Source organism: Lissotriton helveticus, chromosome 4_1 (assembly GCF_964261635.1).
Source record: "Lissotriton helveticus chromosome 4_1, aLisHel1.1, whole genome shotgun sequence".
NCBI lineage: Eukaryota > Metazoa > Chordata > Amphibia > Caudata > Salamandridae > Lissotriton > Lissotriton helveticus.
Window position 1 is genome coordinate 1,068,726,739 of NC_136063.1, and position 25,645 is coordinate 1,068,752,383.

A 25,645-nucleotide genomic window follows, 5' to 3' on the forward strand; every position below is an offset into this window, starting at 1 on the left:
ACTAATTCGACTGGATACATGCCATCACACATGTCAGCATTTCTCCATCTGCGCATTCTACTTTCATGTGTCTCTCCCCATAAACCACGTAATCTACCTCTTGGTCTGACATGCCTTTCTGACCTTTCTCGTTCTATTTCATGCATCTCATCTTCCCATTCAACTAAAGCCTCAAACTGAGTCGGTCTAGGTCTTGGCTCAAGCTTCATCATCCTTTCTCTCAAATTTCGCAAAACTGCCACATTAAAAGATCTGACTTCTGGGAAAGCTAGTGCACCATCATTTCCGGTATACCTTGCCCAATTCACTTTCACTAGCGTACCAATTAGAACAAGATACGTCTCTTTAGTGCTTAACCAATAGTTTCGCTGCTTTTTGTGATGCACCAATCAGCTCTTACTCTGTCTTGGTCACAAGGACCAATCCCTGTGCGACACTTTTGACGTCATCAGCGCTCCGGCTTCTGCAGCGCCGACTGACCCGTCCTTTACAAGGTTTCTCAAGAAGCCTGTATTTACAAGATATTCAACTGAATTAGTTAGGAACTTACACAAAACAACTCCATTCGTCTGTTTCGCTAAACAAAGTGATAGAATTTTCTCAATCACACAAGTATTCTGTATTTTCGGTAGACAGCGCTTACCTCTTCTCTACCACAGAATTTTACACTCGCCGATAAAGTAGCGCCTACCTCTACCTTTACCCTTCTCTCAAACTCGGGTTAAGATCTATTACTCTCCCAACAGTAAGTTTTAAATCAGGATACCCAATGATCCCTGTACTTGAAAGCTAAGATTTTATAGGCCGCCTCGCTATGCATTTATCCTTCCACACGTAAGGTCCCTAAAATTGTGATGTGCGACAACACCAATTGTGAAATACGATGATACCTCCGCAGTATACGACTATACTACTTTTTGAAACAGACTACGCGATGTGCGACTTCACTTGCCACACTTCCCCTGCCTGCAGACAGAGGCGTCAGCTTCTCGCAATACTTGGAAGCCTTTTCAAGACTACATATAACGTATATGAACTCAACAGATGTTAGTCATAATTCTGTACATCAAAACCCTTGTATAACACTTTATACATAATCCTAGCTAATTCTATAGCAACCAATGCTCTGCTACCATGCTAATTACTGATGCAGCGCTACTCCGGAAATTATTTCTAAAACCATGTCACCTTTCCCTGAAGTACAAAATCATACATCTACTCGTCAGTGGGGCCCATAACACCGCGAGTCACTTACAAAACACTTCCATCCTACTTCATGGACCGGTGAGATTCAAAGGAGAGCTGCTGTATCATAGTGGGGTGTCTAAACTAAAACTGGATATTTATACTATTTACACCTGCAGTTTAAATGAGTTTACCATGGTTTCATGAACAAAACATTTATTTAGACACGCCACCATTATGGTCGACGAATCTGCTAGTAAAAAATTAGGTGTAGGAAAATACAAGACCAGCTTAATTCTCCATTTATCTAATTTTTATTAAAGCAAAGTTTAGCATGTCTAAAAGTGTATTCACTTTATTTATTTCTTTATTCAAAACGACATTAAAGGAATAAGAATTTGATTTCAAACAGTTATTTTCATTTATTTCAGAAATTCGGAAATAGACATTTTATTTTAATTTCAGAAATGCAAGTATTAGCAAAAGACAGATAGTTCCCAAAATTCATTTTCTCCTAACTTCCCTGACTAATAGCCTCATCTAAAGCACAGACCTCATTCAAAGAAAAATAGAAAATTATTCTGTCTTACATCTCAGGAAAAATCAGCATTCCGACAGCATCTCTGGAGGAAATTGAAGAGGAGTTTTTTCTACAGTAAAATCAGCACTTTTTATACCTTTTTCACTAACTTAATCTATCTACAAAAGTAACTAACAGCATAAACTCGTATCCTGATTGGACAATTTGGGGTACATGAGCATAACCTCATCTTTTTAATATTCGCCTTCCTTTGTGTCAGCTAAAATTTAATGGGTCCTTTGTTTAAGAAAATGTCCGGCCTAGTCACGTTCTCAAATTGCTATATCCAAACATATTCCCACGTTATACAATAGTGACATCCACAGTTGTTGGCAGTCATCTGTTTTCTCGGGGCATGGTGGTCTTGAACCTCGCTGTTCAGGCACAGTCAGCTCGCATTCATTCTCGGCTTTATTCGCGCATGCGTATTTCTCTTATGGCCACAGTAATCGAGTGACTCCATTTTTCTGGTAGGCCTCACGAGCAAAAATGGGAACTGTCATAGAAACAAACACAAATGAATGTTAAATATGGAACTATAGCCCTATCTTTAACTCCCCCCACACCAGGGTTTCCCGGTTAATTATTACCTAGCAAATAAGCGACATTTAGGCAATGTTATACTCACTTATCCTTCGATGTCTGCCACAAATATATGTACAAAAAGCACATTTATGCTGCTTTTACTTATATTGAAACTTTGCATTCATTCCGGACATGACAAAATCACATGATTAGTCAATTAGGATTGCAACATAAGCAAAATTAGTTTCCCAAGTGTAGTTGTGTAGGTGCAATTTTTATTCTAGGTTGGTTATTTGCACACATCATTCCATTAGTTCAAGTTATGGTTATGGAAGTGTAATTTCACAAGGGGTACACACATTTTTGTTTCTCCACCTTGCTCCATCAACTTAAAACCAGCCTGGCGCCCCTGGAGTAGTTGGTGGTCCTCCAGGAAGGATGAAAGTGTTTTCAGGACATGTTGTTCTAGGACCTTCACCAGGAAGGGTAACTGGGAAATAGGCCTATAGTTTTTGGGGTTGACTGTGTCTGCCCCCGACTTCTTCAGAAGGGGTATGACTCTAGCTTCCTTTAGGTTAGATGGCAGGTACCCGGTCTCCAGAGAGTATTTTGGAATGGTGATGATCTGTCTTTCTAAACCAGGAAGGGCCATTTGAAAGAATCTAGGGGGGCAGGGATCTGCGGGGGAACTATTACAAGCGCTGCTGTGGCTCCCGGCCCCCGATGCCAGGGGTGGTAGAGTGGAGCGCTTTAAAGAGCAGCATGGTGTAGAGCTGAAGAAGTTCCTATGCGGGTCGTGCCGACAATGCCAGTGTAGATTTTTGGGCTAAAACTGAAGGCTAGGATAGGCTGCGGGAAACTGCCGCTGCTACTGCATCTGCTGCTGCTGTTGAAGCTGATGCTCCCAGCCCCGGACGCGGGGAGGGGGACGGAGTGGAGAAGTGCCAGCAGCACTCCGCTTGCACGGTGGCCTGTGCAGGGCTTGGTGGCTTCCACGTGAGCCGGGCCTATAATGCAGATGTTGGTGGTTGTACAAAAGGGGGTGGTGATGGACGGAGCATCTGAACCAATCCAACACTTACACCCAGTCAAAAGTTCTGGGCTTAATCCATCACCGTTCTTTAGCCCACTCTGCCACCCCAGTTCAGACATGGCCATATGCAAATCAGTCTGACCCTGTGCCTCATGGGAACAGTCCAGCCCGAACTGCTAAGCCATGCCTTTCCTGGACTGGAAACAAGCTTCCTAGGACCGGTTTCTGGCATTCCAGCCGTCTTCAGCCAGGCTTGCTTGAATCCATTGGCAAAGTGAGCAAGGGACTCACGTCTGAGCATACCCTGTCAACTTATGGCGAACAAAGCGGTACAAAAGGGGGTGGTGATGGACGGAGCATCTGAACCAATCAAACACTCACACCCAGTCAAAAGATCTAGGTTTAATCCATCACCGTTCTTTAGCCCACTCTGCCACCCCAGTTCAGACATGGCCATATGCAAATCAGTCTGATCCTGTGCCTCATGGAAACAGTCCAGCCCGAACTGCCAAGCCATGCCTTCCCTGGACCGGAAACAAGCTTCCTAGGACCGGTTTCTGGCATTCCAGCCGTCTTCAGCCAGGCTTGCTTGAATCCAGTGGCAAAGTGAGCAAGGGACTCACGTCTGAGCATACCCTGCCAACTTATGGCGAACAAAGTGGTACAAAAGGGGGTGGTGATGTACGGAGCATCTGAACCAATCAAACGCTCACACCCAGTCAAAAGATCTGGGTTTAATCCATCACCGTCCTTTAGCCCACTCTGATGTTGGTGTTATGTTATGTTATGTTAATTGGGGCTTATTGAGCGCACTAACACCCGAAGGTTTCTTGGCGCTGACTGGAGAGACATGTGAATGAGCAGAGAAGAATTTATTCAGGAAGGGTGAACAGAAAAGTCTTAAGGAGTTTCCTGAACTGAAAAAGGGAGTTGCTGGATTTAATAGTCAGAGGAAGGGAGTTCCAAAACCTGGGGGCAAGAAAAGTAAAACGACGGCCTCCAAATTTATGAAGTTTAAATTTGGGGATGACAACCAAGTGATGGGAAGCTGAACGAAGGGAGCGGGCAGGTTGATACAGGGTAATCCGGGATTTCAGAAAAGCAGGACAAGGACAGTGAAGGGATTTAAATGCCAGGCAGCCCATCTTGAAGGCCGCTCTCTCCTTCACTGGCAACCAATGGAGCCTGCGAAGCAGGGGCCTTGCCGATTGCCACTTAGGGATCTTGAATATGAGGCGGGCTGCCTGGTTTTGGACCACCTGAAGACGGTGTAAAAGGAAACGTGGGAGTGCATGATAAAGGGAATTAGAAAAATCCAGGCGCGATATGACAAGGGACAAGACGACCTGACACAGGGCCGCGTGTGGAAGTAGGTGCCTGATCTTCCGGATTTTTCGGAGTTGGAACATACACGAAGAAATCGTGGCACCCACTTGGGCCTTAAGTGACAGTTCGGCATCGATTGTCACCCCCAGACTCCTGACGGACTTGAGGGGTGTCGGGGGGGAGCCCAAGTCAGGAGGCCAAAACTGCGGGCCCCAAAAGGCGGCACTGGCACCAGGAAGGAGTAGCTCAGTCTTTCCAGGATTGAGTTTCAATTGATTCTCATTCATCCATTGATGGATATGGATCATAGCGGCGTGGAAGTTGTTAGTCGCCTGAAGAGAATCAAGTGGAAAGACGAGCTGCAAATCGTCAGCATAATTGAAGACGCTGACGTCCCAGTTGTGAAGGAAAGAAATTAAAGGACGCAAATAAAGATTAAATAATAGCGGGGAGAGTGAAGAACCCTGGGGAACACCGCAAGTGATGGGGGATTTGGTTGCAGTGAAGGGACCAAGGCGCACGGCTTGTGATCTTCCCGTCAGGAATGACTCCACCCACTTGAGAGCCATGCCCCAGATGCCAGCTTGTTCGACACGGTGGAGAAGGATGTCATGATCCACCGTGTCGAACGCGGCAGACAAGTCCAAGAGAACCAGAGCCTGCGGTCTCTAGGCATCTGCGTTCTCTCTCAAGGTATCCATGACTGCCAGGATGACTGCTTCCGTGGAATGGCCCGGCCTAAAGCCGGCCTGGTTGGGCTCAAGGAAGCCCGAGCTCTCGATGAAAGTAGAGAGACACCCGGTGACATGGGCCTCAAGGAGTTTTGACAGGTAGGGCAGCAACGATATTGGGCGATAGTTGGAAAGTTCGGCCGCATCAGCCCCTGGCTTCTTCAGGAGAGGCAAGAGAATAGCCTCCTTGAAGGTTCCAGGGACTGTGCCAGAAGTGAGCGAGGCATTCAGAAAGGGAAGTACACACTCCGGCAATTTTAAACAAACCTCACGCAGTACCGCGGGTGGACAATGATCCTCCGGCGAGCCCGATTTTACACGATTGGCTAGCTTCGCCAGAGAGGGGGGGTCCAGAATGGGAATTGAGGTGAAAGAGGATAAATTGCCCGGGGGGGTGTCCAGAAATAGTGACGGCCGAGGAGTAAAGATGATAGAATTTTTTATTTTGATGATTTTTTCAGAAAAAAAGAGGTTAAGAGCATCACAGGTCTCTTTAGAAGGGGTTTGAACTGGAAGAGTCCTATCGTCCGTGGTCAGTTCGTTCATAATCCTGAACACCTCACGAGATTTGTTGGTAGCAGTGAGGATTCTGTTGGAAATATGCTCCGATTTGGCTGATAAGATAGCCAATTTATATTCCCTCCGAGCAGTAACAAACAACTGTCTGGAAGACAAGGAATAATCCCGTCTCCAGATACGTTCCCATTGACGTACCTCAAGTTTCATTTGCTTGAGGTTGGCCGAGAACCATCGGTTGGCATTAGGATGTCTGGTACAAGGGAATTTGACAACTGGGGCAAATAGGTCACTAGCCTCTTTCAACCAGCTGCAGATATTAGTGTCGAGCCTATTGATATCCTCATAAGGGAGGGTGTTCGGACAGGTAGAAGCCAGGGTAGTTATAAAACCCTTGGAATCGTAGTTCTTCCAATTGCGTGCAGAGCCCCCTGCCCTTAATGGGGCCTTGATTCGCCCACTGAGTGTGATGGTCAGGTCGACTATGAAGTGGTCTGACCAAACGCATGGGAGTGTAGAAGGGGTTGAAAGGGATATATTCGAGGTCCAGACCTGATCTAGTATGTGGCCTTTTGCGTGCGTCGGAGAGGTGACTTGCTGACTCAAATTCAGACTAGTCAAAATCTCAGATAATGCTGTGGCATGTGCCCCAGCATTAGTGTCCTCAAACCAATAATTAAAGTCCCCAAATAGGGCAAAGCTGGGTAGTGAAGGCAAAAGGGCAGACAGCTGTTCGCAGAGTTTCTCTGCGAAATCTGGCATGGGACGGGGCGGACGATATAAAAGGCCGAATGAAAAAGCCCCCACTTCCGTCCCCAGATTAATGACCAGATTCTCTACTTGAGGAAGTGCAAGGGAAAAAGACGAGATAAGATGGAAACGTTTCGAGATAATGGCAGCCACCCCCCCACCGGGGTGATCGGCAGTGCGGTCAGCATGGAGAATAAAATAATCAGGGGGAAGGGCTGCCAAGATGTCAGGAAGAGAATTCTCAGTGAGCCAGGACTCAGTAAGCAAAAGGAGATCCGGGCTTTCTTGTAGCAGCAAGGTAAAAATATCTGCCTGGTGTTTGACCATAGAGCGGGTGTTTAGAAGTAAAGTCCGGATGGAGGTGTGAGTCTGTGCAGGGGCCGACCAGGAAACCGGGGGGCCGGGCGAAAGGGGGGGGTTGCAAGAAATACCAAGTGCAGTGAGTTTCCCCATGGTGACAGAAGGGGGGGCCAACCCAGGTAGATGGTAGAGTCTGAGTTGGCTAGCAGTGTATGAGATGTTATGACAAGCCTCTCCTGCCCCTTGCCCCTGCCGGCCGCGGACGGGCGCAGACGGGCTTGACTCTGGTGCGACTCCGGCGCGCCTACGTCGCGCCCGCTGCGCTCGTCCGCTGCGCTGACACATAGTGGTCGTTTAAATAGTGAGGGGACGAAGGGGTGTGGCGAGGATCGCCGTCCGCCCCTACTCAAAATGGCGCCCACAAGCGCGATGAGCACCGGCAAGCGTGCTGAAAGCAAGGTAAGACAGATAAAAACAAATGCTGCTAGTAGTCAGCAGAGCGGGTAATGTCAGGGGAATTAAGGTTTAAAAATTAAGGTCTACCGCTCGTGGTCAGCGGGACCAGGTCAAAAAGGTAGTTGGCGCCGCTAGTAATCAGCGGAAGGAACAAGGAATTATTTTAAAAATTGTAAGCAGTCGCACTCCAGCAGTCGCTAGCTAGCCCACTGCCACTGGGCTGCCGACGATCACAGGGGGCGGAAGAGGGCGGGTCCTAAATAGTGAGGGGACGAAGGGGTGTGGCGAGGATCGCCGTCCGCCCCTACCCAAAATGGCGCCCACAAGCGCGATGAGCACCGGCAAGCGTGCTGAAAGCAAGGTAAGACAGGTAAAAACAAATGCTGCTAGTAGTCAGCAGAGCGGGTAATGTCAGGGGAATTAAGGTTTAAAAATTAAGGTCTACCGCTCGTGGTCAGCGGGACCAGGTCAAAAAGGTAGTTGGCGCCGCTAGTAATCAGCGGAAGGAACAAGGAATTATTTTAAAAATTGTAAGCAGTCGCACTCCAGCAGTCGCTAGCTAGCCCACTGCCACTGGGCTGCCGACGATCACGGTGGTTGGGCTGCAAACAGCCTGGCCCGCTGTGGGTTGCAGAAAGCTGCTGCCACTGCCGGAGCTCGCTGCCACTGGCGTCTGCCATCACTTCCGTCTCCGATAGCTACCCTGGGGGGCTTCTGGCGATAGCGTTGACATTTGGGGGCACACCTACCTACCACAACGCTGGTCTTCCGCTGTTGTCTACCCGAGCGCCGCTCTGACCACCACGCGGCCGGAGACTACAGCCCCCAGGAGGCTCGGCGGTGACACGCCCACCGGCACTCGCGCCCGGAGGCGCAAAAAAGGGAGAGGAGCCTCCCACCCCGCGGGACGCGCGCGGGCGGCGCCGGGCTGAGCCCGGGCAGAGGGCGGGCCGTTTGTGGCCGTCAGGGGTCGACAGTGGTCGGGCGGGCCATCCCACTAAGCTGCTACAAAGGTGAGCCTTTCATACATTAACATGGGGAAACGGAATAATACCACCTCAACTAAGATCACTAAAGCTTCCTCCGTCATACCTGCCTCAATTGAAAGTATGCTGGAAAATGCCTTTAACCTAGCCAGCACTGAAATAGCTAACACAGAAAGAAGAATGTCTATGTGACTGTCTAGCTCATACTTTGAACCCCCAGCAACCCAGCAAGTTTGTACGACTAACATCTTGCCACTTTCCGCAGTGGTCACAATTACCAAAACTGTTTTGCCGGCAGTTGCACTCCCCGTTTTATCAGCGGATAGCAACATTATTACCATCATTGACTCACAGCAAGATCCCACGGACCTCACTGTCACTCCCTCCTTGGTTCCTAGCGCTAGGACAGCTGGAGAGAAAAGGAAGAGAGGCCCCACAAAACCAACACCAAATAAGAGGAAACAACCAGCACGTAATAAAGGGCAACCTACCCCACAGAGTATGTGGACTCGTGGGAAAACCACATCTAGCAGGGGCCACGACACAGAGACTGCACCCTTGGTAGACACTAATATTGTCACTGCCTCTTCAAGTTGTGAGCAAAACTTTGCCTGCACACAGACCGAGCCAACTACAGGAAATGCTTTACAGGACAAACCAAATGGGAATTTTATTGAAACAATTGTAGACTCAATTTTTAATCAAATGAAAAGTCAAATGGACAAACAGTTTAACATGATTTTTAAAATACTGGATAGATTAGAAAGCCTGGTGAAAAGGGAAGATGCAAAAAGGAAAGGTACTATTAGTATCGACAAGTTAAGGGGAGATCGATTCCTGAAAGATATGGAGTCTGTCAATAGGGGCATTACGGGGAATAGGCCCATCCGTGGTACATTGGATACTAGGAGTGTAACCAGGGACAGTTCCACAGGGAGTAACCAGCTTTTGCCATCACGGGGTACTACTGCGGATAAACCCCCTCAGACCGGGTCGCGTGTACCAGACAGGCAGCCCTGTTCCACTGGAGGGGAGCTGGGAGCCCCAATGGGGCCTGCTTCTGGGAAACCGGGGAAATCAGGAAATGCTGTCTCCGACAATGGGTCATCCAATGTCACTCTGCCCAAAAAACAAACTGGGCCAGTCCTCCATTTGCCCCCTGAAGCTTGCCCATACGTTTTAATCCTAGCAGGAGTTCCTCCCTTAAAGGAGGATCAAAGAGAGTCTTGGGTTCAGTTAAAAAATAAGTCCATCGATTGGCTGTCTAGACATAAAGGTGTGGGGATGTAGATTTCTAGTGAAATCTTTACAGTATGACGGGTAGATTGGGTTGGTCCCTCGCCCAGGTATATCAACGGAGACTGTATTGTCATGAATTGTAGGCATCCCTTAACCGTAAAACATTTATTAAACAGCAATAACACCCATTTCAGCCCATTAACCGTTGTGACTCCTTTATCTCTGGGATATTTCTATAGACCTCCACTGAGATCATTCACCCCAGCTATACCAACCTATCCATTATTCAACAGATTTTGTGCTCTATTCGATCTAGAGAGCCAGGGTTGACTACTAACGGATCCCCCAGACATTATAGAAAGGCCAACGACCAACGATAATGTCTCCCAGATTAATAATAAACTAAGTACCATCATCACTGTCTCCAAGCTTTGTATGGAGGTTACACCACCAGGGAAATCAAATATAACTGATCTTGTTACCCCAGTTGTTACCCCTAGCGATAGGTTAACTGTATTAAGCTGGAACATCGCTGGTCTAAACGCAAAAATGAAATCCACTGACTGGATTGAATGGATCAATAACTTCGATATCCTAATGTTCCAGGAAACATGGTGCACCAGCCGCCTGCTTTTTGAAGGTTATATTTGTCTTAATCACATTGTACCATGCCCGGCGGTGGGACGACCCAGCGGAGGTTTATCATTATGGGTAAAGATCACTGCAGGTGGAAAACCCAAAATTGTTGCGACTAATGATGAGAATTTTCAGGCTGTAATCTATTCCAGTAGGATTAAGTTATGTTTAATTAATTTTTATAACAATGATTTTTCATCGCAACCCAATAAAAATGTTATAAGGTTATTTGATTTTATTGATAAAATCGTGGATGGACATACCTACGGCAAATTTGATGGGTTTATCTTGGGAGGTGACTTTAACGCCCACATTCACAAGGGTAACATCAACCCAGCAGCCCCTTTCAGTCGGGTGCTACCTTGTAAAAGAGGGGAGGAATTACTTAATCACATAGCCACTCGTGACTTAGTCGATATTATGGAGATAGCCAGTCGCACCACGGGCGAAGGCCCCTTGGCTACATATATAGGGCGCGGCTGTTTTTCCACGATTGACTACGTATTTATATCCTCTCCACTTGTGGATTGTTTAATAAAGGCTGACGTCCCTAGCACTGTACATAGTGACCACAATCCAATTCTGACTATTTTTAATTCTATCAAAAGATTGGATAAGCGACAGGAAATAGGGGCTACTAACCTGATGGCATCAACCGATAAACTAAGAGTAATCTGGAAGGGGACAGATAATAAGGGGCTTTTAGCATGCATTATTAATAAGCACCCCAATTGATTGACATCTGCTTATCCGTCGATTATGAAGGTCCCGACATCATTGCGGCCTTTGTACGGCTATGTGTGGCTTTTAAAATGGAGATCTATAAACCGGTCAAACGCCCCAACAAAGATCCCAGGTGGTTTGATAGCTCCTGCTCTAAAGCAAACCGAGAACTACGGGAGGCTCTTTCAGTAGAACCACGCGACCAGCCCCTGGTAAGACTACTGGGAGCATGCTATAAGCATGCCACAAAAACTCGGGCTGAAGAACTTCTAAAGGACAAGTGGGAATCCCTTGCCCGCACAGCCGCTCTTAAAGATGTTCCCGGGTTTTGGGGCGAGGTTAAATCCTTGAGGTCCATAGGTTCGAATATTACCCCTATTAATTGCAACATATCAGGTAAAATGTGGGTAGATCATTTTACAAATATTTACGCTGCACCATGCGCATTAGTTGACATCATTTACCCAGTTATGGCACTTAATTTTACGATAATAGAGGTGGAAGACGCCATAAATGAAAGTGTAGGCAACAAGGCACCTGGTCCCGATGGATTATCCATCGACCAAATTAAATCAGAGCCTGAATTTTGGTCACCTCTATTGTGTAATGTTTTTGATAACTTGTCCCACACCCCTGCCCCGGAGACCTGGTCTAATAGTATCATCGTCCCCATCTTTAAGAAGGGTGACAGACTCAATCCTAGTTGCTACCGCCCTATATCTTTAATTGATAACACCTTGAAGATTCTAGGTAGAGTCATTTTTAGGAAGATCAGGGCCTGGGGGTAGGATAACAAGATTTTACATCCGTGCCATCTAGGCTTTAGAAGCAAAGTGGGGACTGTGGAACAATGTCTGAATTTAAACCTAATAATGGGCAAATACATCATAGCCAAAAAAGCCCCTTTGTATTTAGGATTTATGGATTTAAGTTCAGCTTTTGATTTTGTTAACCGCTCCCAATTATGGGTGGTTCTTTTAAATTATGGGTTGGACAAAGCTCTTGTTTATTTTTTGGCCAACCTGCACAGTGACCTGAAATCCCGCGTTAGAATAAATAATGAAGGGGAGGTCTCAGATGACATTTTAATTAGCAGGGGGGTCAGACAGGGTTGTGTCTTGGCCTCCCTGTTTTTTTCTTGTACATAAATGAATTAAGTAATTCATTGTCCAAACTAACTAGTGACGTCCCTAGTATTGATGGAACCTTACTCCCCTGTCTTTTATACGCGGACGATGCGGTCCTTATGGGCCGCACCCCCAAAGCATTGCGGATTTTAATAACGGGCTTGTCTCCTATATGGCGGATCTCGGTTTGTGTACTAATTTTAATAAATCATACATGATGTCGTGCAAGCCTAAAAAACATAATATTCAGCATTTCATGTCTGGGAGCGACGCCCGACAAAGCACTAGCACTTTCCCCTATCTAGGCCTGATGTTCTCTAATACATGTTCTTGGCAGCCTCACGTGGCCCATGGGAGGAACAAACTGGGTAAGGCAATAAATTCCATAAATAGCCTTCGACAACCTAAACGTGCTGAGGTAGTAAACCCGTCATTACAAATCTACACGGCAACTTATGGTGCAGAGGTATGGGGGTACTCTAAGAGCACCAGTATACAGATCGAAGAGAACAGATTCTGTAGAAAGGTTCTGGGGGCGTCTATCTCAGCACCCACCTATATTTGCCACAGGGAGTTGAACCTTTTTTATAAAGAGGACTTTATCAGGTCAAGACCAGCATTATTTTGGTTAAAAATATGGCGGAACCCTGCCGCTTCTTTGACCCAAGAAATAATTAAGGATTGCCTAAGGTGTGACAGGCCTAATCACATACCCTGGTTGGGGGCTGTAAAAAGAAGCTTAGCAAGTGTGGGCATGGAGCACTTATTCTTTTCCTTCCGAGCCACTGAACAAGCACAACACAAGCTAGTAAGAGGGGCATTGTATAATCTATATCAGAAAGAGAGAGAAACATCTGAGAAACATAAACCTGCTATCATAAGATATACTCCCCTCCTGGCACAGGGCTGCAGGCTTAACAACATGCCGCAGGGATATCTTAGAAAAAACCTGGGGAGGTGGAACAGACGTTTGCTCTTTCGTCTTAGGGATGGAAGCATTAAATATTCTTTATCATTCCCATTGGGCTTCAATAAAAACCTGGAGACTTTGCAATGTCCCTGTAATCTAGGGTGTAAGCAAACTTAGTTACACTTCTTGTTCTTTTGTGGTTTCTATGCTAGATACACAAAACTTTATTTAATTCCCTACTTTAAAGAGCATGCTGTGATGGATTTTAATCTAGCATTTAAGGAATTATTACTGTTGAGTTGTGACAAAGTAATTTTTAGAGTAAGTTGCTTCCTCCAATCAGCAATATGTTCCCGAACAACTATGAATATGCCTTGACAAATTGAACCATTTGTATATTATTGCGGTTTTTGTACAATAGTTTGAATATCTGTTTAATGCACTTTTGCACTTTATAGTAGTCCGCGCAGTACATTTATGGCATTTTGCACATAGTCAATTAGTTTACACATTGTTTTCACTTATTGAGTGCTAGCCTAGACTATAAAGTGATGTATTTATAAGGATATAATTTGATGGTCCCCATTCAACAAATTGATTGTATATTTTAAAATGTTTTATACTGTTTTAACTGCTTATTATGTGGATTGTTGTGATGATTTTGTACTTTTATGGATGTTTTCACATATCCGAATAAAGATCCTTTGACTTGACTTGACTTTGATAGCTGCCCTTCCGTCTCCAAAACTCTGTAAGATGTCAGTGATGATGTAGATTGGCTCTTCCAATTTACCACTGATAAACTTTACTTGGTGGTTATGAATTGCTCACTAATACGCATAGTCTTGTGTTCCAGATAGCACTTCTGATGCTGTATCCATTGAACTGGCTGCTCCTGCGCCAAGCAAAAATTATTTCAAGAATGTTTTTGAAAACAAGGAGGTGGCTAAGCTCGCCTCTGTTCTCAGCACAGCCATAAACTCGACTAAAAAGGTAGGCATGCAAAGATACACACATTGTTTTCTTGGTTATCTTTTGTAAACCATTAAGTTCTTGCCAGTTAAGAGTACTATTAGAAATCACTTTTTGGTTTTTATTTAAGTACGTATAGGAATGTTATTAATATTGCCAGAGGAGTTTAAGAATGGCAGTAGGTGATAGTGTTTTTAAGTTATAAAATGTCACTTATTAGGACAGTCGTATATGTACTGTCAAATGTCTAATCTACATTGTAACTTATTTTGTGCTCGACCTTGAATGTTGAACTTTATTACAATCTACTGATAATGTAATTTAAAAATGAGGATTTTGAACAACTTCACTTGATGCAATAAGTAATTTTTCCCATGTGGCAATTTAAAGTAATACAGTATTGATCTGTCAACTAGGTCACATGGCAAGCAAAAATGAATGCCCAGCATTAACAGCTGCCTGTAACCAGTGTGGGTAGAAATGTCAATTTTCCAAATGTTGCTGTATTCACAATAAATTGCAAAACATAATCAGAAAACTAACAAGAGGGCTGATGTTAAAGAGGTTGTGGGGGGGGAGGCCTGGTCTGCTGCGCAACGGAATGGCCGCTTTCTAAGTGCGCTCCGCAGGCCGGGACAAAATCCTTTGATTATCCTGCACATCGGATGACTGCTGGGCGGCCCTGATCTCGGTAACAGGTGGCAGACCACCTACAGATCCTGGGGGCGCGATCCGGTGATCGGATTGTGCCCTGTTGCCGAGATACGTGAGTGGAGACAGAGCGGCTGAGGCCTTGAAGATGCTGCGACTGTGGGGCCGGCGTGACGCAGCGAAAATGTAGCTCGCAGCTGCAGGCTGGGAGCAGGCCGCGACTCGACACGAGCACGGCAGAACACCCTTCATCGGCGGACCCCGAGTAAGACACGCACTGGTAGGGCGGGGAGCTGCTAGTGTCCGCTGGAAGCCTACTAGATCTCGCCCGTATGTGAGGAGCAGCAAGGGAGGTGAGAGAGTGCGGCGCCCCGCGCATTGCTCCGGACCCGCCATTTTGTGGTGACCGCTAGCGGCGCTGGTGAAGCTACCGCCCCGGCCGAGGGCCCGCTGCTTACACTGCTTGTGGGGCGACGCTGGATGGGTGCTGTGGGCCTCTACTGGACACCGGGTGTGGCGCGGTGTGACTGATGAGCAGCCCATTCCCAAAAGAAGATCGTTCTGGTGCCAATATTGAAGGTGTGGCTGTACACAATCCTGCTCGCTGTGGTACTAGTAGGGAACTTGCTGCGGTGACGGCGATGCCTGGAAACCTTACGGCATTGCCCTAGAGCTGTGGAGCCATACCCCGTGTTGACCCCTGTGGTGCGTCTGAACAGTACATAGCGTCTGTGCCGGCCTGTATTTTCATGTGGGTGTTGCACGACTGGGGGACGATACTATCTGCTGCACCAGCGTGCCCTGCGGTCGTCTCTGGGACCCAGGTGTGTGTGCAGGTCTCGATCTGCATTCTCCGTTTGTGGGGCATCATGACCACTGTCGTTGCCTACCTATATGTAGGGTTTTACGGCCTCGTGTTGCATGCTGATGTGAACCCTGTGCACTGCATGGTGCCTGGGCGAAGCTGCGAACATTGGTCGGGCGCGCTTGAGATCTGCACGGATTGCACGGTGCCTCTGGGGATTGTATTTCATGAAGAGGTGCATCGCAGTGCAGCTATACACTGGTGGTGCAAGGAGGAGTGGAACTAGTCTCTCGGGTAGCTTGGCTGGTGTGTCCCTGATCGGGGGTCTCTCATCGCACATTCCGCGCCTTTCTAATCATGGGCAAGCAAGATGCCAAGCAGCCAAAGTTAATCTTTGAGAACAAGCGCACCACGTGGCATACGGAGTCGGAACACGAGGCACAGACGGATACCCAGCACGACACGCAGGCGGAAGATCAAGGAGAGGACCTGCGGACCCTTATGCTGTAGATGCGGTCCAGCCTTCGTAACATCGACATGAAACTTGTCACTTTGACGACGCAGCTGGACTCAGTTAAATCACAGGTATCGGTACACAAGACTTGCCTTGATGCACTAGAGAACCGCCAAACTGAATTACACAAATTCCAAGTGGAGACGAAGGAACAGCTACTTCACATGGACAAAATACTGGGGGTCATCAGGGCCAAAAATGATAATTTGGAGGCACGGTCAAGACGTAACACCCTTTGAATAACTGGAATTCCCAAGACGACCACCATATCCAAAATGGAGACCTACATCACTAACTTACTTCATGAACTATTCGATCCTCAATTATGCTCTGTCTTTGTGGCGGAGAGGGCTCATCGATTGCTGGGACAAAGGCCCCCGGTTGGCGTGCCACCAAGACCCATTATAGCAAAACTCTTGAAGTACCAAGATAGAGACCTCATTCTTAGGCTAGCTAGAGAGAAAGGGAAAATACAGCACAAAGGCAACGACATCTCGTTCTATACAGACTTCACCCTGGCGGTACAGGCGGCACAACGGGAATTCCTCCTGGACAAATGTATCCTTTTGCAGGCACAGATCCTGTACTCCCTGCTGTATCCAGCCAAGTTGAAAGTGTCCTTCGAAGGAACTGCCCACTTTTTCACTGACTCGAAGTCTGCATTAAAATTTGCCGAACACGTAGGGAAAAACAAAGGTAACCGTGAGGCCGTTCAATCTACAGAAGATCGCCTCAGTGACAATGACTGATATGGGTATGGTAAGTTCTGTTGATTTCTTTTTTTGAAAATCTGTTTATTAGCATAGTGTTTAGAGCAACAGTACAGAGTTGTTACCATATGACAAAGCCAGAAGTAAGTGTGCTCCTCCAGGCCTAATAACAGCAGTTATATTGTACATTTTAATTTTTGTTGTAGTTCCGAGTAAGTGAACAAACCCCTTAAGAATTGAAAAACTCCCTCCCGCCACCCGCAAAAATCCCACCCAAGACACTCTCACTTTACATATGTATATACCAGTTAGTACCTGGCTGCACCCACAGAACAGATCTTATCAAATATGCTTTTCCACACAATCAGTCAGTGACATGAGCAATAGTATCACGGGGTATCCCGTATCATAGTCTAGCGCACCACGTTTGTTTACGGTACATGGAAGCCCACTGACAGCAGAACACATTTCAGTTTATGGGTATCGAAACATTAGACTCATCATCACCCCCTGCCTCGAACCTCCCCAGAATGGCAAACCAGTCCAATGAAATCGATGTTTTCCTGAGGCCCCTGTGTTCTTCACGCTGTAGCACTTCACCCTCTGCTTTGCCCCAACGTATCACTTCCGTTTTCCACAATTCGGGATCAGGTGGCTTGGGTGACTTCCACCTCATTGTGATTGCACGTTTCGCAAGTAACATGGCTACATCAGTAAAATGCGTTGCTACGCTCCTCTTACGCGCTGCTGGGCCCAGCCCCAGGAGCGCATATTCCAGGGTGAGCGTTTGTATCAAGGCACCTGCTTCCGTGAGCGATTCATTAATAGTGGTCCAGTAATAGCCCAGTTTGGGGCAGTTCCACAACATGTGTGCCAGTGATGCATCGTCCGTAGCGCATCGAGGGCATGTGTCGACTGCGTTAGGGAACATAGCGTGTATACGGTGAGGCGTTAAATACGCTCTATGCAGGACCATTAGTTGGATGAACTTAAATTTGGGGTTCCTAGCTACTTTTTTGGGAAATTGAAGGATCCGCTCCCATTCCTTGTCCCTTAGTGGCCTCCCTATATCGCCCTCCCACTTGGTCTTGAGAGGCGACAGTGAGACCGCCCGCCCTGTTCTGATGCTAGCAGTGAGCCATTTAGTTAGATGACTTCCCGTCCCCATGAGATACAGCATCGTCAGCAAGGGGTTCGTGGGTGGTTCTACTCCCTCAGGCGCCCACCTTCCAGTTACATAATGTCGGAGGCCAGCATGCAGGAGGAACGATCCCCCGGGGACACCATGTGTGTTCCTGAAGTCTTCAAAGGACAGCATCTGACCCTCAGCAAAAAGGTCTCCTATGTGCGTCACACCAGCGTCGTGCCATGTCACAAGTTTGTGAGTTGTGAGCGGACCCGACCCCAGAGGTATACCCAGTAGTGGAATTGTGGGGGCATATGATGACATCGGGCCGTGTATTTCATTGCTTTCCGCCAGTATTGGACCGCAAGCCGGAGGAGCGGTGGGGTGTCTCTCGGCAGTTCCGAGCGGGGTAATAGCAAGACATGGATTTTCCCTTTAGAGCGATCTTCCTCTGACATGTTAATCTCATGTAGGTTTCGACCCGCTAGCCAATAGGCCAGCCATTGCAGTTGGCATGCGAAGTTGTAGGCCCTGAAGTCTGGTACTCCCATACCCCCGGTTTCGGAGGTGAGCTGCAACTTAGCAAGGCCTATGCGCCTTCGCCCTGGTCCCCATATGAGTTCCGTGAGGAGTGTATCTATAATAATAATAATACTGGATTTTATACAGCGCGAACAGCTACCTCACAAGGAGGTGTCCCGGCGCTAGTAGAACACAAATGACCTGGGCTAAAGAATAGGGAAGCTAGCGTGGCTGGGTGAATAGCCAGGACTTAAGTAATTTCTTAAAACAGGGTTCAGACGGGGCCTGTTGGATTGCTTGAGGCAGTGAGTTCCACAGAGCGGGGACGTTTGCTGAAAAGGTCCGACCGCCTAGTCGGGCCTTTTTTGCGCGCGGGACGGCCAGCTGGACACAGTCGTTGGACCGTAGTGCGCGACTTTGAAGGTATCTTGGGAGGCGATTTTTCAGATATTGTGGGCAGGAGCCATGCAGAGATCTGAACGCCAGCGTCAGAGCTTTGAATTTTATTCTGTTGGCTACTGGCAGCCAGTGCAGGGTTCGGAGATGCGGAGAGACTGACTGCTTGAACGGGATTCGCAGTAGTAGTCTCGCAGCCGCATTTTGAACTACCTGAAGCTTGTGAGTCAGGTATTTTGGAAGGCCAAGGTATAAACCATTGGCATAATCCAGTCGGGAGGTGACAGTCGCATGGACAACCGTTTTTCTGCAGCTCACTGGTAGGAGTCTTAGGATTTTTCGGAGATTTCTCAGCTTGCTCAGGCAGCATCCGGCGACTTGTTGGATATGGGATGAGAAGGACATGTTATCATCCCATCTCACACCAAGATTTTTTGCCGAGTGACTGGGTGGAGCGGGCGGGCCCATCTCCGTTGGCCACCAGAATTCTGGGGGGGGGGGGAGGGACCCTTGCCGAAGAAGATGACTTCGGTTTTATTGGCATTAAGTTTTAATTTATTAGTGTTCATCCAGTATGCTATATCCTGGAGACACCCTTTAAAATTAGAGAACGACTCCTGCGTCATCTCAGAGTAAGGAAATACCAACTGGGTGTCGTCGGCATATGAGATTGCCTTGACGCCCCAGTTGGCAATTAGCGTAAAGAGAGGAGCCAGGTAGATGTTGAACAAAAGGGGGCTGAGGGCCGACCCCTGCGGGACTCCACAGCTGAGGGTTTTAGGTGTAGAAGAAATCGTTCCAAGTGCCACCTTCTGCGTTCTCTGAGATAGGTAGGAGTTTATCCACCCCAGCGCTCTGTCCTGAATACCTATCTCAGCCAGCCGGCTGAGTAGTCTGGCGTGGTCCACCGTATCGAAGGCGGCCGACAGATCCAGGAGTACCAGCATTGCTGAGTTTCCTGCATCCATCGACCACCTCAAAGACTCGGCGACTTCAATGAGCGCTGTCTCTGTGCTAAAGCCGGGGCGGAAGCCAGATTGAGTTTCATGCAAAATGTTGTTGGTTTCTACAAATTTGCTCAGTTGGCGCTGTATAACTTTTTCCAGCATTTTTCCCGGGGCAGCTAGTAGAGATATAGGGCGGAGATTCGTAAGGTCATCTGGGTCCCCATTAGGTTTTTTCTTTAGGGGTAGGAGAGTAGCGTGCTTCCAGATGTCCGGGAATATGCCCGACATGATGGAGGAGTTCCAGATACCTAGAAGTGTGGGGGCGACCGAGTCCGCTATGGCACTCCATAGTTTAGCTGGACAGGGGTCGTCAGGGGAGCCGGATTTGCAGCGGATGAGTACCTGCCTTACCTCAATCAGGGGGATGTGCATAAACTGGGTGAGGGTCTCGTCTGGCCCACCATTATTCGCTCGGTCCTGCTTCACAGTTTTTATTATTGGACCAAAGGAATCTAGTGCCTTGAACGTCGTGGCAGGGATCAGGAACGGCAGGTTAGTGAAATAGTAAATGAGACGGGTAAGCATCACCATCTTGGAGATGGCTACTTTGCCGGCCACCGATAGAGGCAGCGACAACCAAAATTGTATCTGTGATTTAAGTGCTCTCATAGCTCTTCCGAGGTTGCCGTCAATCATTACTTCGGCATCCCTGTAAACTTGTATCCCGAGGTATCGGAAGGTGGTATCTGCCATTTGAAATGTGTGTGGCGCGAAAGGCAGTGGTGTAGATGAGCCAGTGGCAGCAAAGGTAAACCCGTAGGACTTGGGTTCGCTTATGGTGAGGCCCGATAATGACCTAAATTCCTCAAATATTTTAGGTATAGGATCATGTAGGTATAGGATAATATCGTCAGCATAGGCGGACACTATATGAGTTGTCTCACCCCTCCGAATGCCACAGTGGGGAGCCACTGTCCGGAGTTTACAGAGCAGCGGTTCAAGTGCCAGGATGAATAGGAGCGGGGAGAGCGGGCAACCCTGCCTGGTACCTCTTGCTATGGCTAGGGGACCTGAGATGTATCTGGATGTACGCACCCGAGCCGTGGGGTGGGTGTATAGCAGTTTGACCCATGCAATATATTCAGGCGGTATCCCGAATTTCGTGAACGTAGCAAACATGAAATCCCATCTGAGGGAATCGAAGGCCTGTTTCAGATCCAATGAGATGCATCCCTCAGAGCCCATGTCTGCCGGGTCTCGTAGCATCAGTTGGGCTAGTCTTCTAAGATTCATGGCCGTGCTCCTGCCCGGTACAAATCCGCACTGGTCAGGGTGGATCAGTTGTGGGATGTATTGTGCCAATCTCGTCGCTAGTACCTTGCTCAGTATCTTATAGTCGGTGTTAAGGAGAGACAAGGGTCTGTAGCTAGCTAGGTGCATCCCATCCTTACCCGGTTTTAAGAGGGAAGTTATCAAAGCTTGTAGGGATGACTGTGGCAAGGAGTCAGTCCGCAGCGCTTCTAGATAAATGGTGTGTAAGCGCGGGGCTAGTAGGTCTATAAATGTGGCATAAAACTCGGCCGGCAGGCCGTCCGTCCCAGGGGTTTTATTTCTCGGGAGTGCGCGTATTGCCTGTCTAATCTCCGCAACAGTAATGTTACGCTTCAAGTCGTCGCTTTGCCTGTCAGTGAGTTGGGGTAGTTCTAAATCCCTCATAAATCCCTCAAGTGCGGTCTGTGAGAGGCATTGGTGTGGGCTATAGAGTGTGGTGTAATAGTCCTTGAATGCGGTGTTGATTCCTACTTGAGACGAAGCCAGTATGCCTTCTTGATCCAGTATTTCCAAGATTGGGTGGTGCACTGGGGAGTCACGTATGATACGGGCCAGCATAGGGCCCGACCTGTCTGCCTGTGTGTGCTGTCTATTAGTGTATTCCCTGTAGTCTAACAAAGTCTTCTAGCAGTTCAGCGTGCCTTATATGCGCGTCCTGCAGTGGTGTGAAGTGTGTGTTCGTGCCCGCAGCTTCACTCTCCAGCGTTGCCAATCTACCCTCCACTTCTTTCAGATCATCGATCACTGCCCTCCTCCTGCCCACTCGGGTGGCCATCGCTTCCCCTCTGATGAAGACTTTGAAGGTGTCCCATTCTATTTGTCGGGAGCTGGCAGTGTCAGCGTTCGTGTCGAAGTAACTCTCAATGGCGTCTGCCACAGACGACCTGAAGACCGTGTCTTCCAGCAGTTCCGTGGGTAATCTCCAAGTCGGGATTGGGGTCATCTGTCGGCCCCATTGCCAAGTTAGCTCGACAGGATTGTGATCGGAGAGGGTCTTCCCCATGTGCTGGGCCTGGATAACCGATCCTAGTATGGAACGGGAGCAAAATATATGGTCTATTCTGGTGTGGAGTTGGTGTGGCGGGGAGAAAAACGTATATTCCCTGTCCTGTAGATGTGTACTGCGCCATGCATCTGCCAGGTCCCATCCCTCCGCCCATTGTGCCAGCGCATCTGCCTGTCTCCTGCTTTCCATGGCGTGTAGTGGGGGGTGTGACCTGTCCAGTGCAACATCTAATACAGCATTGAAATCCCCTCCAACCACCCATTGATGATCTGCCCAATCCGCAAGGACCCCATTGACATTTACCAAAAAATCCGATTGGCCCGAATTTGGTGAATACACACATCCAATCACAACAGCAGCCCCACACAGTAAGCCCCTCACAAACACATATCTACCCTCCTTGTCAATTCTCTGTTCTAGTGGCTTGAAGGGGACAGAATTATGAAGCCAAATAGCGGCCCCCCTAGAGAATGCGGAGTAGGACGTAGCGAAAAGTTGACCCTTCCATTTCTTACGCAGTTTCAAATTTTCAGCACAGTTCAAGTGTGTCTCTTGGAGGCAAGCTATCATAACTCCCCTACGGTTGAGCTGAGCAAGTATCCTGTGCCTCTTGTGAATCGAGCCCATGCCCCGCACATTCCAGGTGCACAAGTTATAAACATTAAGTGGCCCCATGACTGATCGTGTAACGCGACAAAGCTGAGCTCGTGGGTGCACACGTCTGGTACATCTTACTGCAGGAGAGGAGTGTCAAGCAAACAGTTAATCCCTGAACATTAAGGTCCCCAGGCCAACGGGCTCGAGGTCCGAACCATGATGCCCAACATGGGCATAAGTCAAACAGTTCCATGTGCATACGGTGGGGGGTGCAGACCACTTATGCCTGACTCGTACTGGCCTGCGGTGGCATAGCAGCCCTTAGTAAACCAAACCCTCAGGCAACCCACCTGTGTGCAGAGAGTGATTTAGTCAATACATTACCACCCGGAGAACGTTCGTGGCGTTGATGTGAAAATTCCTCTGCCAACTGCGCCGTGACCTTGGAGAAGAGTTGTAGGCTGTCCGCCGATCCTGACACTTCGGTGTGTGTGTCAGAGTTGCTAATCAGGCCCCTGGCTGTGCCCGCGTCATGAGCGGCGAGTGCCTCCTCCTTCAATTGTACCACCGATGTTTGGTCTGCCAAGCGGTTCTTAGCGGCTTGTCCCTTTGGCGCTGGCCTTGGCGAGGGGGCTTGTCCAGTGTTGGAAGCGGCGCTTCTCCGATCCGTCCGACCCCGATGTCCGTCGCTCCTGGCGTCCGTAAATGGGTCCTGTGAGGCCGGCGGCGTTAGCGTTACCTCCATCCACTCCTCCGCCTCCTCCGGCGAGTCAAAGAAGTATGATTTGTTACCATGTAGGATCTTAAGGCGGGCGGGGAACAGAAGGGCATATTTCAAGTCTCTCTCCCGTAACTTGCGCTTTACCCCCAGGAAGGTGGACCTGGCACGCTGCACCGTGGGTGTGAAGTCAGGATACACGGAGATATTCTTGTCTTCATAGCGAATCGGCGCTTTCTCTCGGGCCACGCGCAGCACAGTGTCGCGGTCCTTATAGTGAAGGAGGCGCGCGATCAAAGGACGCGGAGGCGCACCTGTTTGCGGCGGTCTGGACGGCATTCTATGCGCCCGTTCGACGCTGTATAGGGCCGTAAGATCTTCCGGACCCACCATTTTCCTGAGCCAGTCCTCCACAAATTGAGTAGGATTCCTCCCCTCGCTGCGTTCCGGAATGCCTAAGATGCGGACGTTGTTGCGGCGGGCTCGTCCTTCCGCATCGTCAACCTTGTCCCACAGCTGCTTGAGTTGTTTCTCCATGCCTTCCAGCTTCGTCGAGTGTTCCGTTTGCTGAGGTATGAGATCATTCAGCGCAAGTTTTTGTTCTGAGACCCTCTCCGCGAGTTTGTTGTGATCTGCCCGGAGCAATGAGAGGCCCGTCGCCATGCTATCTATACGTGATTCCAGTGCCTCCCGTGTGGCCCGTATTTCGTTGAGGATAAGGTCCAGTTTGGCGTCTTGTGTCCCTTTCCCAGTCGGCGGGATAACGTCCATATTAGAGGAGGCTAGAGGGTCCTCCGAGCCGGTGGACTGCATGTCCGTCGATGCACCGTGGTCCTGGGCCTTGCCCCTGTGCCTCCCCATCGATCTAGTTTGCACGGTGGCGTTGGGGTAATCGCGCTCCCTGTCCTCAGTCTGTATAGCCTACGATGCACCGCGTTGTGGGTCCAGGGTGTCTACACAGCTGCCGGCGCCACAGCGGAGAAGGCAATGGGAGAGTTAGACCCTTGGTGCTGGGCAGGGTCAATGGCGCTGCAGTAGTGGCAGCGCTTCTGGCAGGTGTGGCGGCGCCCCGCGGAGGATCCTCTGCGCAGCTGTCGCTCCGGCCACAGCGAGGTGGTGGGTATGGGCAATTGACTGCAGGAGGGGGGGACCGTCAGAGGCAGGACAGAAGAGAAGCGCTGCGTATCTGCTCCAGTGAAAGTGGTCCCGTAGTCAGCGGCCCGCCACGCGGGCCTCTGCGCAGCTGGACCCCACGATGTTGCTCAGGGTCATCACCGGCAATGTGGTTGCAGGGGCCGTGCCGGTGTTGCTTTGTGTCCCCAGGGTCGCGGCACCTTTGTCACCTCCAAGCGTTTCGGGTTTCGCCAGTTTTCGCGCCGTCTCCCTAGGGAGCTCGGGGGCCAAGGGTGGAGGCAAGATGGCGCCCGTAGCACCGCCGTGGCGCCAAGGCTTGTCTTGCGGCCGCCGAGTGTCCCATGCAGCGGCAACAGTCTTCCCGGCGCTAGTGTTCTCTCCCCAGCTCCCCCGATGCCTCTCTCTTCACCGGCACTCAGGCGGGCGCAGTCACCTCCGCGTCGAACCAGCGGGCGCAGGGCCAGTCCCGGCGCTCCTCCGGCTGCGGTCGGGACAGGCGGGTCGGGACGGGCCCCCCGGGATCACCAGCGGGGGGGAAACAGTTCGGCGCCGGCAGGAGCAAGCGCCAGACGCTGATTGTAGGCGCGTGGTCAGCTCCGCGTCTTCGCACACCTCCGGCGCCCCCTCCGCAGTCCGCCGGCATCCGCTAGCAACCAGGCCTCCGGGCTAATTGAGGCCGCGGCTCTCCTCAGTGCAGTAGGCCCCAGCAATCGCCGCAGCTCACCAGGGTGTAAGGCGGTGTCCGAAGGAGGCAGCTCGCCGCCACTGCTCGCCGCTCGCCTGTTGAAGCTCCGGGTGCAAGATTGAGGTGGGTTGCGTTGCAGGTAGTCAGGATAATCAGCTAGTTTCAAGGGCTATGGACGGAGCTCTTCCACTACACGTCCGCCATGATCGGCTCGTGGCCACGCCCCCCAAGTTCTGTTGATTTCTTACTCTAGAAAACTATGCTGCGGGCCCTGAGACATGATGCTTCAGCTGTTACTATGTGACCAGGTGGTCCCAGTTATGTTGCTATTACTTTCAATGAGTTGCCGAGAGTTAGGGCATGTAGCATCATCTGCAGTACTCCTGGCCACCTTGTGTGAACGAGGTAGTTTGCCAGTGTCACTGCGCCCCATGGGAAATTTCCCTGTTTTGAAATGCACATATTTGTGTTTTTTCTTTTCTAGGGTGGGTATTCTGCAACCTGATT

The 25,645-nt window shown here is 49.1% G+C and overlaps 1 protein-coding gene across 1 annotated transcript in view; it reads left to right on the plus strand.

Moving 5' to 3' along the window:
- Positions 1-25,645, plus strand: part of DNAH5 (dynein axonemal heavy chain 5) — a 5,174,212-nt gene that overhangs the window by 1,250,240 nt on the left and 3,898,327 nt on the right. The window contains exon 22 of the mRNA XM_078687662.1: positions 13,880-14,016. Coding sequence (XP_078543788.1) covers positions 13,880-14,016 — 137 coding nt within the window. The remainder of the gene's footprint in view (positions 1-13,879; positions 14,017-25,645) is intronic.